The sequence below is a fragment of the Sapajus apella genome, unplaced genomic scaffold (assembly GCF_009761245.1).
Source record: "Sapajus apella isolate SASKATOON/1434 unplaced genomic scaffold, GSC_monkey_1.0 scaffold226, whole genome shotgun sequence".
Lineage (NCBI taxonomy): Eukaryota > Metazoa > Chordata > Mammalia > Primates > Cebidae > Sapajus > Sapajus apella.
This window is the reverse complement of record NW_022437166.1, coordinates 39,309-55,668: the sequence shown is the minus strand read 5'-3', so window position 1 is coordinate 55,668 and position 16,360 is coordinate 39,309. Positions and strand designations below refer to the sequence as shown.

General features: G+C 39.1%; 1 protein-coding gene and 1 pseudogene across 1 annotated transcript in view; one reads left to right on the top strand and one right to left on the bottom strand.

Moving 5' to 3' along the window:
• The window catches only part of LOC116544668 (zinc finger protein 724-like), a 133,887-nt gene extending 127,582 nt beyond the window's left edge, over positions 1–6,305 (top strand). The window contains 2 exon segments of the mRNA XM_032271205.1: positions 3,992–5,383; positions 5,468–6,305. Coding sequence (XP_032127096.1) covers positions 3,992–5,383; positions 5,468–5,898 — 1,823 coding nt within the window. The 3' untranslated portion in view covers positions 5,899–6,305.
• LOC116544661 overlaps positions 1–16,360 on the bottom strand; it is a 383,530-nt pseudogene that overhangs the window by 350,955 nt on the left and 16,215 nt on the right.

Here is a 16,360-nt window from a genome sequence, read left to right as displayed (position 1 = left end):
GCTGGAGTGCAATGGCGCAATCTCGGCTCACCGCAACCTCCGCCTCCTGGGTTCAGGCAATTCTCCTGCCTCAGCCTCCTGAGTAGCTGGGATTACAGGCACACGCCACCATGCCCAGCTGATTTTTTGTAGTTTTAGTAGAGGCGGGGTTTCACCATGTTGACCAGGATGGTCTCGATCTCTTGACCTCGTGATCCACCCGCCTCGGCCTCCCAAAGTGCTGGGATTACAGGCTTGAGCCACCGCGCCCGGCTAAATAATATTCTTAAACAGAACAAATTACTGTTATTTTATTAGTTGTTTTATTTGATTCTTGTATCTTTGTTCCTCATTTTCTCTCTTTCTTTCTATTTTTTGAGACTGAGTCTCATTCTGCCACCCAGGCTGGAGTGCTGTGGTGTGATCTCAACTCACGGAAACTTCCGCCTCCCAGGTTCAAGTAATTCTCCTGTCTCAGCCTCCTGAGTAGTTGGGACTAGCTACCACACCTGGCTAATTTTTGTATTTTTAGTAGACACGAGGTTTTACCATATTGGTCAGACTGATCTCCAACTCTTGACCTCAGGTGATCCCCCTGCCTCGGCCTCTCAAAGTGCTGGGATTACAGGCGTGAGCCACTGCCCCCTGGCCTCTTTTACTTATTTCTTATTTTGTTTTGTGTATCTATATAGATACATAATTTCTGGTACCTTAGGGATTACATAAACCTCTAAAACATATAACAATATATTTTAATTTGGTAAAAAACGAACTTCAGTTGCATACAAAAATTATACCTCAGATTTTTAATTTCTTTATTCTCTAAAATTCCTTCAATTTTAGAACACAATTAAAAATGTTTTCTACATCATTATGATTATGCTAGGAAAGTTTATTTTTGTGTATGTGCATATCTCTCTCAGACAATGAATTTTTGTATGATTGTCATTTCTTGAATCATGTTATTTGCAGTAAAAGAAACCGCCTTCAGCATCTTATGTAGCGCATATGCAATACCAATGTACTTTCTCAGAATTTGGGTTATTTAGAAATGCTTTTTTCTTCCTATTTGGCAGGACAGATTTCCTGATGGTATTATTCTCACTTGATAGCTTTTGTTTCGAGGAGTTTGACTATATCACACCGTTTTCTTCTGGCCTGCAAAATTTTAGATATCAATTCACTGGTTATCTCATAAGACTATGTTTTTTTTTTGTTTGTTTTTGTTTTTGTTTTTTGGGGGGACGGAGTTTCGCTCTTGTTACCCAGGCTGTAGTGCAATGGCGCCATCTCGGCTCACCGCAACCTCCGCCTCCTGGGTTCAGGCAATTCTCCTGCCCCAGCCTCCTGAGTCACTGGGATTACAGGCACGTGCCACCATGCCCAGGTAATGTTTTGTATTTTTAGTAGAGACGAGGTTTCACCATGTTAACCAGGATGGTCTCGATCTCTTGACCTCGTGATCCACCCGCCTTGGCCTCCCAAAGTGCTGGAATTACAGGCTTGAGCCACTGCGCCCGGCCCTAAAACTATGTTTGTAAATGATACATCGCTTTTACCTTGCAGCTCCCGAGATTGTCTTGTGTCACTTTTGAAATTATGCTTAATTTGTGTTTCTTGCTTGGTGTGATGGCTCATGCCTGTAATCTCAGCACTTTGGGAGGCTGAGGCAGGTGGATCACAAAGTCAAGTTCAAGACCAGCCTGGCCAAGTTGGTGAAACTACATCTCTACTAAAAATACAAAAATTAGCTGGGTGTGGTGATGGGTGCCTGTAATCCCAGCTGCTTGGAAGGCTGAGGCAGGGGACTCACTTGAGCCCAGGAGGCGGACGTTACAGTAAATGGAGATCACGCCACTGCACTCCAACCTGGTCGACAGAGCAAGACTCTGACTCAAAAACAAAACAAACTCTGTGTTTCTTTTTATTTTGCTCCTCAGAAAACTATCACCAACATGAATGGTCTGTGTTTCTTATAAGCATCTTTGTGTATCATAGTTTCTTTCTTGAGCTTCTTTATTTTTACAACCTATTTTAGGATTTTTCAGTTGTAATTTCTTTTTTTTTTTTTTAAAGATGGGGTTTCACCATGTTGGCCAGACTGGTTTTGAACTCCTGACCTCAGGTGATCCACCCACCTCAACCTTCCAAATAAAGTGCTAGGATTACAGGCGTGAGCCACCACGCCCAGCTTTTATAATTTCTTTTTGTGTTTTTTACCCCTGTAATTTTCTTTTTTTTGATATTTTTAATATTTTTGTTCTTACCATCATTTTTCTGAGTTTTGATAGTTGTATGTTTTTCTATTTTACTTATTCAATATTATTTATTTTCAATCAATTTTTAAAATTAATGTGTACTTTTTCAGTTTCTTTCTGAAAACTTTAACATTCTTGAGGGGACTATATTGTCCTATTTTATATACATTGTAATCTTTAATTGAGACATAGGTATCTAAAACAGCTACCTGTCACAATTTTTATAATGTAGCTGTGTCCTGGCATAGTCAGAAAAAATTTTCTCAGCTAGAGATTCTGAGAGTCTCCTAAACATGTTCTTAATATGTATCTTGTCTGAAATTTTGTATTTATTTTTTAGTTAAAAAAGGTTTATTCATGTTTCTTAATAATCAGTCACCACTTGCTAAACGGGTTCCCTGTTTGTGATACTACCCTCTCTCTGCTGCTGTAGCATTTAGCTTTGGATTCAGCAGATTCAAATTGTCATTCCAAAGTATACTAACATTTCTTTCAGCACTTTATGATATGAGAGACAGAATCCAGTGTCTAGAAAGCCTAGACAGTGTCTAGAAATGAAAAAAAAAAAAAAAAAAAGATGTATGTGCCAGTGTTCTACTTGTCTTTAAAAATCAAAAACAGGCTTGGCTATTCACTTCTTCTTTTTTTTTTTTTTTTTTTTTTTTTGAGACAGAGCCTTGCTCTGTCGCGCCGGCTGAAGTGCAGTGGCGAGATCCCGGCTTACTGCAACCCCTGCCTCCTGGGATTGAGCTATTATCCTGCCTCAGCCTCCTGAGTAGCTGGGATTACAGGCACCCAACACAATGCCAAGCTAATTTTTGTAATTTCAGTAGAGATGAAGTTTTGCCATGTTGGCCAGTCTGGTTGTGAACACCTGACCTCAAGTCATTTGCCTGCCTTGGTCTCCCTTAGTTATGGGATTACATGCATGTGCCACCATGCCCAGTCGGCTATTGACTTCTTCTTTTTTTTTGTAAAGATGAGGTTTCACCATGTTGGTCAGGCTGGTCTTGAACTACCAACCTCAGGTGATCTGCCTGCCTTGGCTTCCAAAGTGCTAGGATTACAAGCATGAGCCACCACGCCCGGCCGGCTATTGACCTCTAAAGGCACTATGTTATATTGGTGGGGAGATGGAAGAGCTGTGTTGCTTAAACATAACAGACTTTTCTTTTTATTCTTTGTGGCTCTTTGCATTGTGCTCACTTTCTGGGGCATTGTACACACTTAATTCATTTATAAATTTTTCACAAATGTATTTTGGTCTGTATATTTTTCTGACATTTATATGTCTGTAAAGAAATTAGGACCTTTGGTATTTTCCTATGCAATTTTTTTTTTTTTTTTTGAGACAAGGTCTTGCTCTGTTGTCCAGGCTGGAGTGAAGTTCTTTGATCGCAGCTCACTGCAACTTCTGCCTCCTATATTCAAGCAATTCTCTTGCCGCAGCCTCCTGAGTAGCTGGTATTACAGGTGCACATTACCACACCTGGCTTTTTTTTTTTTTTTTTTTTGTTTTTTTTTTTTAAAGATGAGTTTCACCATGTTGGCCAGACTGGTCTCAAACTCCTGACCTCACGTGATCTGCCCACCTCAGCCTCTCAAAGTGCTGGGATTACAAGCATGAGCTACCACACCCAGACTTGTTATGCAATCGTGTTTATGTAGTTTGTATAATTTTATAGATCAGACTTGTAAAGAATATGTATCTGACTGTAGTATGTGGATTCAGTTGTTATTTTTATTTCTTTCAGGAATGTGTTCCTATTTTGCCCAAGACCTTTGGCTAGCGGAGAGTGTAAAAGATTCTTTCCAAACAATAATACTGAGAAAATATGAAAAATCTGGATATCACAATTTACAGTTAAAAAAAGGGCATAAAGGCGTGGATGAGTATAAGGTGTCCAAAGGAAGTTTTAACGGACAGTGTTTGACAACTACCCAGAGCAAAATATTTCAATGTGATAAATATGTGAAAGACTTTCATACGTTTTCAAATTCAAATAGACATAAGACGGAAAAGAATCCTTTCAAGTGTGAACAGTGTGGCAAATCATTTTGCATTCTTTCACACCTAACTCAACATGAAAAAATTCACACTACTGTGAATTCCTACAAACTTGAAGAATGTGGCAAGGCCTGTAGTGTATCCTCAACCCTTTCTCAACATAAAAGAATTCATACAGGACAGAAACACTACAAATGTAAAGAACGTGGCAAAGATTTTAACAAGTCCTCACACCTTAACACACATAAGATAATTCATACTGGAGAGAAATCCTACACAACTGAAGAATGTGGCAAGACTTTTAACGTATCCTCACACCTTAATACACGTACGATAATTCATACTGCAGAGAATGCCTACAAATGTAAAGAGTGCGGCAAAGCTTTTAACCAATTGTCAACTCTTACTAGACATAAGAAAATTCATGCTGGAGAGAAACCCTTCATATGTGAACATTGTGGCAAAGCTTTTAACCAATCCTCCAACCTTACTAAACATAAGAGAATTCATACTGGAGATAAACCTTATAAATGTGAAGAATGTGGCAAAGCCTTTAATGTATCCTCAACCCTTACTCAACATAAGAGAATTCACACGGGGGAGAAACCTTACAAATGTGAAGAGTGTGGCAAAGCCTTTAATGTGTCCTCAACCCTTACTCAACATAAGAGAATTCATACTGGAGAGAAACCATACAAATGTGAAGAATGTGGCAAAGCCTTTAACACATCCTCACACCTTACCACACATAAGAGAATTCATACGGGAGAGAAACCCTACAAATGTGAAGAATGTGGCAAAGCCTTTAGCCAGTTCTCACAACTTACTACACATCAGATAATTCATACTGGGGAGAAACCCTACAAATGTGAAGAATGTGGCAAAGCATTTAAGCAACTCTCAGCCCTTACTGCACATAAGACAATTCATACTGGAGAGAAACCCTACAAATGTGAAGAATGTGGCAAAGCTTTTAACCTATCATCACACCTTACTACACATAAGAAAATTCATACTGGAGAGAAACCCTACAAATGTAAAGAATGTGGCAAAGCTTTTAACCAATCCTCAACCCTTGCTAGACATAAGATAATTCATGCTGGAGAAAAACCTTACAAGTGTGAACAATGTGGCAAAGGTTTTTACCAATACTCAAACCTTACTCAACATACGATAGTTCATACTAGAGAGAAACCCTACAAATGTGTAGAATGTGGCAAAGCCTTTAAATGGTCCTCAACTCTCACTAAACATAAGGCAATTCATACTGGAGAGAAACCCTACAAATGTGAAGATTGTGGCAAAGCCTTTAATAAGTTCTCAACCCTTACTACACATAAGGCAATTCATGCTGGAGAGAAACACTACAAATGTGAAGAATGTGGCAAAGCCTTCAACTGGTTTTCAAACCTTATGGAACATAAGAGAATTCATACTGGAGAAAAACCCTACAAATGTGAAGAATGTGGCAAAGCATTTAACTGGTCTTCAACGTTCACCAAACATAAGGTAATTCATACTGGAGAGAAACCCTATAAATGTAAAGAATGTGGCAAAGCTTTTAACCAATGTTCAAACCTTACTACACATAAGAAAATTCATGCTGCAGAAAAATCTTATAAAGAATGTGGCAAAGCTTTTAACCGATCGTGAACTCACAACACATAAGATAATTTATGCTGGAGAGAAACCCAGAAGTGTGAATAATGTGGCAAAGCCTTTAACAAGTCCTTAATTCTTAGCAGACATAATTCCTACTGGAGAGGAACTGTACAAACCTGAAGATGTAACAATGCAATTGACAACACCTCAACTTTTCTAAATGTAAAAGAAATAATGCTGGTGCAAAATCCTAAAAATGGGAAAGAATATTACAAAGATAAATGGTTGTCATACTTGATTGTAGGTAAAATACTTTGTACTGGAGAAAATCTACAAGTGTGAAGAATATGGCAAAACTTTTAACTGATGCTGACAAAACTATGGCTTTGGCTGGGCACAGTGGCCCATGCCTATACTCCCAGCATTCTCGGATGCTGAGGCAGGTGGATCACCTGAGGTCAAGAGTTTGAGACCAGCCTGGCCAACATGATGAAACCCCATCTCTACGAAAAGTACAAAAAAATTAGCTGGGTTTGGTGGTACATGCCTATAGTTCCAGCTACTTGTGAGGCTGAGGGAAGAGAATCACTTAAACCCAGGAGGAAGAGGTTGCGGTAAGCCAAGATCACGCCACTGCACTCTCCCTGAGCGACAGAGCAAGATTCCATGTCAAAAAAGAAAAATCGTTGTCAAAAGATTTTTCAGAAACTGCAAGCCTTTAAAGTGAAGAAGAGTATTTATTTTGAAGACAAACATTAAAATACGAGCTGGGTGTAGTGGCTCACATCTGTAATTTCAACACTTTGGAGTCCCGGGCGGTTGGATCACTTGAGGTTGGAAGTTCGAGATCAACTTGGCCAACATGGTGAAACCCTGTTTCTACCCAAAATACAAAAATTAGGTGGGCGTGGTGGCACACGACTAATCCCAGCTATTTGAGAGCTTGTGACAGGAGAATTGCTTGAACCTGTGAGGCAGGGGTTGCAGTGAGCTGAGATTGTGCCACTGAACTCCAGCCTGGGTGAAAGAGTGAGACTTGATCTGAAAAAAAAACTATATATATATATATATAGAGAGAGAGAGAGAGAGAGAGAGAGGAGAGAGAGAGTGTTGTATTACTATTACTTATATGACAGATCTTATTGTACACATTTTGTACAAACTTCACTCAAACTTTGTTCAACATCAGGGAATTTATATTGAAGAAATCTCTGCAAATGTAATAAATTTTGAAAAACTTCTTAAAACACAGACTACAACTTAGGAAACACCAGAGAGTTCATACTAAAATATATTTTTGCAGATGTGATATAAAAAATGAGTTATTTGAAAATTATGTAAATATTAGGAGTACAAATATCTAAGGAACTGACTTCCGACACTACACTAAATCAGAGTACTGAGTTTAGAACATAATTTAAAGTTGAAGTTGATACATAAATATTTTTTATGTAACTTTAAAAGGGTATAAGATATTTTGGAGAGCTATAATTACATTCAAAATATACTTTTTTAAAGACAGAATCTTGCTTGGTCACCTAGGTTGGAGTGCAGCCTCCGCCTCCCAGGTTCAAGTGAATCTCCTGCCTCAGACCCCCAAGTAGCTGAGATTACAGACATGAGCCACTATGCCTGGCTAACTTTTGTATTTTTAATAGAGATGGAGTCTCACCATTAAGCCAAGTTGGTCTGGAACTCCTGACTTCAGGTGATTCAGCCTCCAAAAGTGTTAGGATGACAGAGATGTGTGCTGCTGTGTCGAGCCAAAGTATACTTCTTGAAAAAAGATTTTTTTGGGTACATGAATGAGGATGTAATTCAACTTTAAATTGATGACTGTATCTTTATTCCTATTGTATTCACATGTGAAAACGTGGTGAATTGTTCCTGCATGAAAAATATGAGAGATTCTTTTTTATTAGGTGAGCATTATTTATTACTTTTTCTATTAAATAATAAAGACATTAAAATGTAAGATGCATGATGCAAATCTAAGTAGGGATGCTCTTTGTGGTTAACTTACAATGTTTAGTGATGGCTGAGGTAGCTGTTCAGTTTAATATTCTTCATTGTGAGAAAAACATTTTTTAGTTAAAATTAATAGTATATATATGTATATACATATACATATATATACTTTTTTTTTTTTTTTTTTTTTTGAGATGGAGTTTCGCTCTTGTTACCCAGGCTGGAGTGCAATGGCGTGATCTCGGCTCACCGTAATTTCCGCCTCCTGGATTCAGGCAATTCTCCTGCCTCAGCCTCCTGTGTAGCTGGGATTACAGGCACACGCCACCATGCCCAGTTAATTTTTTGTATTTTTAGTAGAGACGGGGTTTGTTGACCAGGATGGTCTCAATCTCTTGACCTCGTGATCCACCTGCCTCGGCCTCCCAAAGTGCTGGAATTACAGGCATGAGCCACCGTGCCCGGCAAAATTAATAGTATATTATTTTACTAATTGTACTTCTATGTGATAAAATCCACTAAATTTAAAAACCTTGAAGTTATGTGTAGACTTAATTTTTGAATTTAACATTTTTAACATGTTAAATACTATTGTGCACTCAATGAAGTAGTATTTTGCCACTGACCTTAACCCATTCCACCTTAAGAGTGTAGGTAAAAGATTATAACAATATATTTCTTGACATAATAAAGTACCATCTCTAGTAATCTTTTTTTGCCAATGGCTTTAAACTGCAAAAAAGTTAAAGAATGTTGTTCCTGAAGGTTAAATTTTTATTGTTCTTTGTCATTTAAATTTACTTAATTTTGGGGGTGCATAGTATGTGTATATATTTAAGCCACATATGGCATATTTTGATACATGCATACAATATCTAATAATCACCTGATGGTAACTTAGGTATCTATCACCTCTAGCATTTATTTGTATTACAGAAAATTTAGTTTTACACTTTTTGTTATTTTAAAATGTACAATTGTTACTGATGGCTTGGCGTGGTGGCTTATGACGGTACTCCTTGCACTTTGGGAGCCCGAGGTGGGTGGATCACCTGAGGTCAGAAATTTGAGACCAGTGTGGCCAACATGTCAAAACTCCCATTTGTACTAAAAATACAAAAATTATTGGGCTGGACACCGTGGCACACCCCTGTAATCTCAGCACTTTAGGAGGCTGAGGCGGGTGGATCACGAGGTCAGGAGTTCCAGACCAGCCTTGCCAATGTGGTGAAACCCTGTCTCTGCCAAAGATACCAAAAGTTAGTTGGGCGTGGTGGTGGAGGACTTCTGTAATCCCATTTACTCTGGAGGCCGAGGCAGGAGAATCATTTGAAACTGGGAGGTGGAGGTTGCAGTGAGCTGAGATCGTGCCACTGCACTCCAACCTGGTTAACAGAGTGAGACTTTGTCTCAAAATGAATAAATAGTATTGACTGACTACAGGGTAATTTCTTTGGTTATAGTATTATTTAGAAGTATTAATAAAATCTGTACATTTGTGAGTCATAGTACGTATTTTTATTTGCACATGTGGCCTCTGCCTGCAAACACAGACTTTTAATTTTGATTTATACAAAGTTAGCCGGGCATGGTGGCTCATGCCTGTAATTCCAGCACTTTGGGAGGACGAGGCAGGCAGATCACCTGAGGTCAGGATTTAGAGACCAGCCTGATCAACACCAACATGGAGAAACCCCATCTATACTAAAAATACAAAATACAGCCAGGCATTATGGTGCATATATAATCTCAGCTACACAGGAGGAGAATGGCTTGAACCTTGGAGGCAGAGGTTACAGTGAGCTGAGATTGTGTCTTGCACTCCAGTCTGGACAACAAGCATGAAACTCCGTATCAAAACAAAAAACAACACACATACATTACTCCAAAGATAAACCTTAGGAAAGAAAATCAAAATTATGGAGTATGTGTGCTTGTATGAATATGAGTTTGTACCTATTTTCAGAAGAAAACACTATTGGAATAAAACATACCATTTTAATAAGGTGATTAATTTCTAGATAATAACCTAAAAAATGCTGAAAGCAAGTTTATGCTCTCAGTTTTGTATTCAGTACTGTAAAACCTTATGGCTTATGGTTCAGAATCTCTCCATACAAAGTCTGTTTTTCTTTGCCTGGTACTCATGCTAGATTTATAATTTTCTTGTTTGTTATTTGTTTTATAGTTTATGAAGTATCCATTACGTGAGCTGGTCTTTGATTATAAGAATGTTAATAAAATTTAGGAATGCACACAAAATTTTAAGATGTAATTCCATAATTAGTGTGTTTTATTTACAATATTCCATTTTGTTCTTTTAGTTGTAGATGTTTTTGTAAGCCTACTTTTCTTTCTTTAGTTATTGTCCTCTTTCTGTAGAAAACATAAGTCAATTTACTTATTTATTGAGTCTTTTTCTTTTTGTCAAGTAAGTTCTAGGAAAGCTTCATAAGTCATGAGAATGTCTTTATATATAAATGTATCAAAGAAACATGGCTGAGTCCAGGCACGGTGGCTCCCACTTGTAATCCCATCACTTTGGAGGCCAAGGTGGGCAGTTTACCTCAGGCCAGGAGTTCAAGACCAGCCTGGCAAACAAAACCCCATTTCTACTAAAAACAAAAATTAAGGCTGGTGTGGTGGCTTACACTTGTAATCCCAGCACTTTGGGAGGCCCAGGGCAGATCATAAGGTCAAGAGTTCAAGACCAGTCTGACCCCCAATATGGTGAAACTGTCTCTACTAAAAATATGAAAATTAGCTGGGCCTGGTCACATGTGCCTGTAATCCCAGCTACTCAGGAGGCTGAGGCAAGAGAATCACTTAAACCCAGGAGGCAGAGGTTGCAGTGAGCCGAGATTGTGCAACAAGTACAGCTTGGGGGACAGAGCGAGACTGTCTCAAAAGAAAAAAAAAAGCATAGCGGTGCTTGCTGTGTAACTGATGCTCCATAATAAGCCATAAATATTTCTGCTTAAGTTAGATTGTAACTTCAAGTCAGCCGTTTCTGGTCTTTTTTTTTTCCCCCTGATCCATTGGAGTGTTCGTTTTTCCTCAATTACCATACTGTTTTAGCTAATATAACTTTTTAGTATATTTTAAGGTCAGGTAGGGTGATACCTTCACCTTTTTTTTTTTTTAATCTTTATTGCTTCGGCTACTAATGGTCTTCTGTGGTACCACATAAATTTTTGATGTATGTTTTACAATTTAAAGTACGTCACTGGTATTTTTGTAGAGGTTGCATATATTTGTAGATTTTCTTTAATACAGATATTTAACACTAGTGATGCCAATTCATTTAAAGGTAATATTTTTCCATTTATGTATTAATTTTGTACTTAAATATTGTTTAGATTATAATGCACAGGTGTTTCCACTTTTTGGTTAAATTTATTTCAATGTATAATTACTATAGTTATTGTAGATGAGTTTTTTTGTTTGTTTGTTTTGCTTTGAGACAGTTTTGCTCTTGTTGCCCAGACTGGAGTGCAATGACTTGATCTCGGCTCACTGCAACCTCTGTCTCCTGGGTTCAAGTGATTCTCCTGCCTCAGCCTCCGGAGTAAGTGCGATTATAGGTGTCTGCTAGAACATCCGGCTAATTTTATGTATTTTTTAGTAGAGACAGGGTTTCATCATGTTGGCCAAGCTGGTAGTGAACTCCTAACCTCAGGTGATCTGCCCACCTAAGCCTCCCAGGTGTAAGCCATTGTGCCCTGCCCTTCTTCTTTTTTTTTTTTTTTTTTTTGAGATGGAGTCTCACTCTGCTACTCACACTCGAGTGCAATGTCACAATCTTGCCTCACTGCAACCTTTGCCTCCTGGGTTCAAGTGATTCTCCTGCCTCAGCCTCTGGAGTAACTAATATACACAAATAAGTAGCATTTCTGTGCACGAATACCATTCAAGCAGAAAATTGAGAACACAGTGTTACTTACAATAGCTAAAAACAAAAAACAATATACCTAGGCAATACACTAAATCGAGATAAAATACCTCTACAATGAGAACTATAAAACACTGCTGAGGCCGGGCGCGGTGGCTCAAACCTGTAATCCCAGCACTTTGGGAGGCCGAGGCGGGTGGATCACGAGGTCAAGAGATCGAGACCATCCTGGTCAACATGGTGAAACCCCGTCTCTACTAAAAATACAAAAAATTAGCTGGGCATGGTGGTGCATGCCTGTAATCCCAGCTACTCAGGAGGCTGAGGCAGGAGAATTGCCTGAACCCAGGAGGCGGAGGTTGCGGTGAGCCGAGATCGTGCCATTGCACTCCAGCCTGGGTAACATGAGTGAAACTCCATCTCAAAAAAAAAAAAATAAAAACACTGCTGAAAGGAATCAGAGACAAATAAAAGGCATTTTATGCTCATAAATTTGAAGAATCAATATAATTAGAATGTCCATTCTACCTAAAGCAATCTACAGATTAAGTTCTTTTCTATCAAGCTATCAATGACTTTTTAAAAATAGAATTAGAAAATATGCTATTCTAAAATTGACTTTGAAGAATACAAGAGCCAAGTTAACTTTAGGGAAAAAGCATAAACCTAGAGACTTCCTATTACTTGAATTCTGGTACAAAATATACATATAGACCAATGAAATGGAAGAGAGAACTCTGAAATAAAGGTACATTTATACAACCAGTTTATTTTTGATAGAGACAACAGAAATAAAAATATAAGTCAAGGTAGTTTTAAGTCTTTCATCTACCTCGAGTTATATGTTTTGTTTTGTTTTGGTCTTGAGACAGTCTTGCTGTGTCTCCCAGGCTGGAGTTCGGTGGAGTGATCTAGGCTCACTGTGCAACCTCCATCTCCCGGGAGGCAAAAAATTCTTTTGCCTCAGCGTCTTGAGTAGCTGGAATAGCATGTCCGGTGAATTATGTTTATACAACAAGAGGCAGAGGTCCAGTTTTCTTCTCCATATAACCAGTAATTTCAGTACCATTTATTAGATAAGAAGGGACTAAAGCTGGCCGCGGTGGCTCATGACTGTAATCCCAGCACTTGGGGAGGCAGAGGTGGATGGTCAGGAGTAAGAGACCAGCCTGATCAACATGGTGAAACCCCATCTCTACTAAGAATACAAAATTAGCCAGATGTGGTGGCACATGCCTGTAATGCCAGCTACTCGGGAGGCTGAGGCACGAGAATCGCCTAAACCTGGGAGGCAGAGGTTGCGGTGAGCCAAGATCTCACCACTGCATTCCAACCTGGGTGACAGCGAGATTCCATCTCAAAAAAAAAAAAAAAAAAAAAATCATGTTTATTTCTGTTGACTCCAAAGTTATATCAATTCTGTCTCGGCCTCCCAAGTAGCTGGGATTATAGGTATGTGCTATCATCCCCGGCTAATTTTTCTATTTTAGTAGAGACAGGGTTTTGCCATGTTGGCCAGGCGGGTCTGGAGTTCGTGACCTCACATGATGCCATGATCCACCCGCCTCTGCCTCCCAAAGCGCTGGAATTACAGGTGTCAGCCACTGTGCCCAGCCAATTACATTTTTTTAGAATGAGACATATCTGAATATGTGAGGCTGTGAAATCATGCTGAATGTCTGAATTATAAAAAGCATTTTTTTCTAATAAAATTATAAAAGACTTAACGGCTATAGCTAAAAAATGGTGAAACAGAGAGTGTAGGTTAAGACCACACTGCTGCAAATGCTCATTCCATCACAACCATGCTACTGAAAAAGGAAATAATGGGTTAGAAGGTAATTTTACAGTAAATTTCTTATTCTATTGCTGTGTAAAATTTTTCTTTATTACTTGCCATATAGAAGTCTGTACTTCAAAAGATGTCATGAATTTCAAGTAAATGGTCACACATATGTTCTCCCTAGAAGGGTACTGGTGTATTTGCAATCAACGTGTTGCATTTCTGGCCTTTTTGTGCTGCTGTGTTTGTGTGAAATAAGGCAGGAAGTAAAGCAGAGTCAACCATAACATTTCTTGTTTCTAAAGCCACAGCCTCTAAAATTTAGTGTTATTTCAACTATAAATAATGACATTATTTCAAAACTAAGACAAATTTTTCATATTTTTAGTTTTGCTGTTTGTTTCTCGCAATGGAATCTCACTCTCTCCCAGGCTGCAGTGCAGAGGTGCCATCTTGGCTCACTGCAACCTCCACTTTCCAGGTTCAAGCGATTCTCCTGACTCAGACTCCCGAGTAGCTGGGATTATAGGCATGTGTCACCACACACCAGCTCATTTTTTGTATTTTTAGTAGAGACGAGGATTCACCGTGTTTGCCAGGATGGTCTCGATATCCTGACCTTGTAATTCACCTGCCTCAGCCTCCCCAAATGCTGGGATTACAGGCATGAGCCACCGCCTCTGACAATTATATTTTTAGTTTTTTACAGTTTATAAAAAATTATTTTTGAATTATTACAAGCTAAACAACTTAAACATGCAGATATCTAAAGGTGTCATCTAGGGGATAGTACTAATATTTTAATAGCTTATAATTGTGAGTCACAATTGCCCCACTGGGTTTACTGAAAAGCAGTTATTTATAAGTTTGAATGGAGAATAGGCTTTTTTTAATCCTAAGTATACAGATCTTTTAAGATTACCACTATATTTAGATATAAAAAAATTTATAGGTTTGTAATAACAAAAATTTTAGTAGTTTTTTCTAATAGAAGTGGGAAAAAAAATAGTAATTTGTTAAAATGAGTTTAAAAGAAACTTCAGATATTCATTAAGTAACATTTGAAACCACATTGTAAGTTACTGATCAGTAATTCCAATCTATTTTAGTCACTGAAGAAACTTTTTTCTTTTGAGAGGGAGTCTCACTCTGTCACTTAGGCTGGAGTGCAGTGGCGTGATCTCGGCTCACTGCAAACTGCACCTCCCAGGTTCAAGCAATTCTGTCTCAGTCTCCCGAGTAGCTGGGATTACAGGTGCAGGCCACCACACCCGGCTAATTTTTGTAATTTTTTAGGTAGAGATGGGGTTTCGCCATGTTGGCCAGGCTGCTCTCGAACTTCTAACCTCAGGTGATCTGCCCGCCTCGGCCTCCCAAAGTGCCGGGATTTCAGGCATGCGCCACTGCATCTGGCCTATGGTATTATTTTGAACGTTAACAATAAACATTTTATTCTTGAGTGTGGGTTTAGACTATTCATTATATTAAAAGCTTACTTATGGCTGGGAGTGGCAGTTCATGCCTGTAATCCCAGCACTTTGGGAGGTGGAGGTAGGTGGATCACCCGAAGTCAGGAGTTTGAGTGCAGCCTGGCCAACATGGTGAAACCCCGTTTACTAAAATTTAAAAAATGAGCCGGGCATGATAGTGGGCACCTGTAATCCCAACCACTCAGGAGGCTGAGGCAGGAGAATCGCTTGAATCTGGGAAGCAGAGGTTGCAGTAAGAGGAGATCATGCATGCCACTGCGCTCCAGTCTGGGTGACAGAGGGAAACTCCCTCTCAAAAAAAAAAAAAAAAAAAAAAAAAATGTTACATCGTTGAAAGAGCAAGGCATGTGAAATATATGAAAAAGATATATTCATGACATCTTTTGAAGTACAGTACTATTCAGCCTTACAAAGGGGTACATCCCATCATTTGAAACTATAAATTTAGAAGACATTATGCTAGGTGGAATAAGCCTGACATGGAAGGATAAATACTGGATGACCTTATTTATATATAGAATCTAATAAAGTTTAGCCCAAAAAAGCAGAAGGTGAAATAATGGTTACCAAACACTTGATGTAGTGGGAAGAAATTACAGTTTTTGACTGAAGGGTACAAAGTTTCAAATGCAGAAAGTAAATAAGGTCATCCAGTATTTATCCTTCCATGTCAGGCTTATTCCACCTAGCATAATGTCTTCTAAATTTATATTGTTTCAAATGATGGGATGTACCCCTTTGTAAGGCTGAATAGTACTCCCTGTGTACCTATACCACATTAAAAAATAAATACATATTTATTGGTCAAAAGATTCATGCGTTATAAAAATGCTACTGTGTTGCTTGGCGAGGTGACTCACACCTGTAATCCTAACACTTTGGGAGGCCGAGGCAAGTGGATCACCTGAGGCACGAGGTCGAGATTAGCCTGGCCAACATGATGAAACCCTAGCTCTACTAAAAACCCAAAAATCGGCCTGATGTGGTGGTACACGCCTGTAATCTCAGCTACTGAGGAGGCTGAGGCAGGAAAATCGCTTCATCCAAGGAGGCATAGGATGCAGTGAATGGAGATAGGGCCATTACACTCCAGCCTGGGTAACAAGAGTGAAACTGTCTCAAAAAAAAAAAAAAAAAGAAGGCCGGGCGCGGTGGCTCAAGCCTGTAATCCCAGCACTTTGGGAGGCCGAGGCGGGTGGATCACGAGGTCAAGAGATCGAGACCATCCTGGTCAACATGGTGAAACCCCGTCTCTACTAAAACTACAAAAAATTAGCTGGGCATGGTGGCGCGTGCCTGTAATCCCAGCTACTCAGGAGGCTGAGGCAGGAGAATTGCCTGAACCCAGGAGGCGGAGGTTGCGGTGAGCCGAGATCGCGC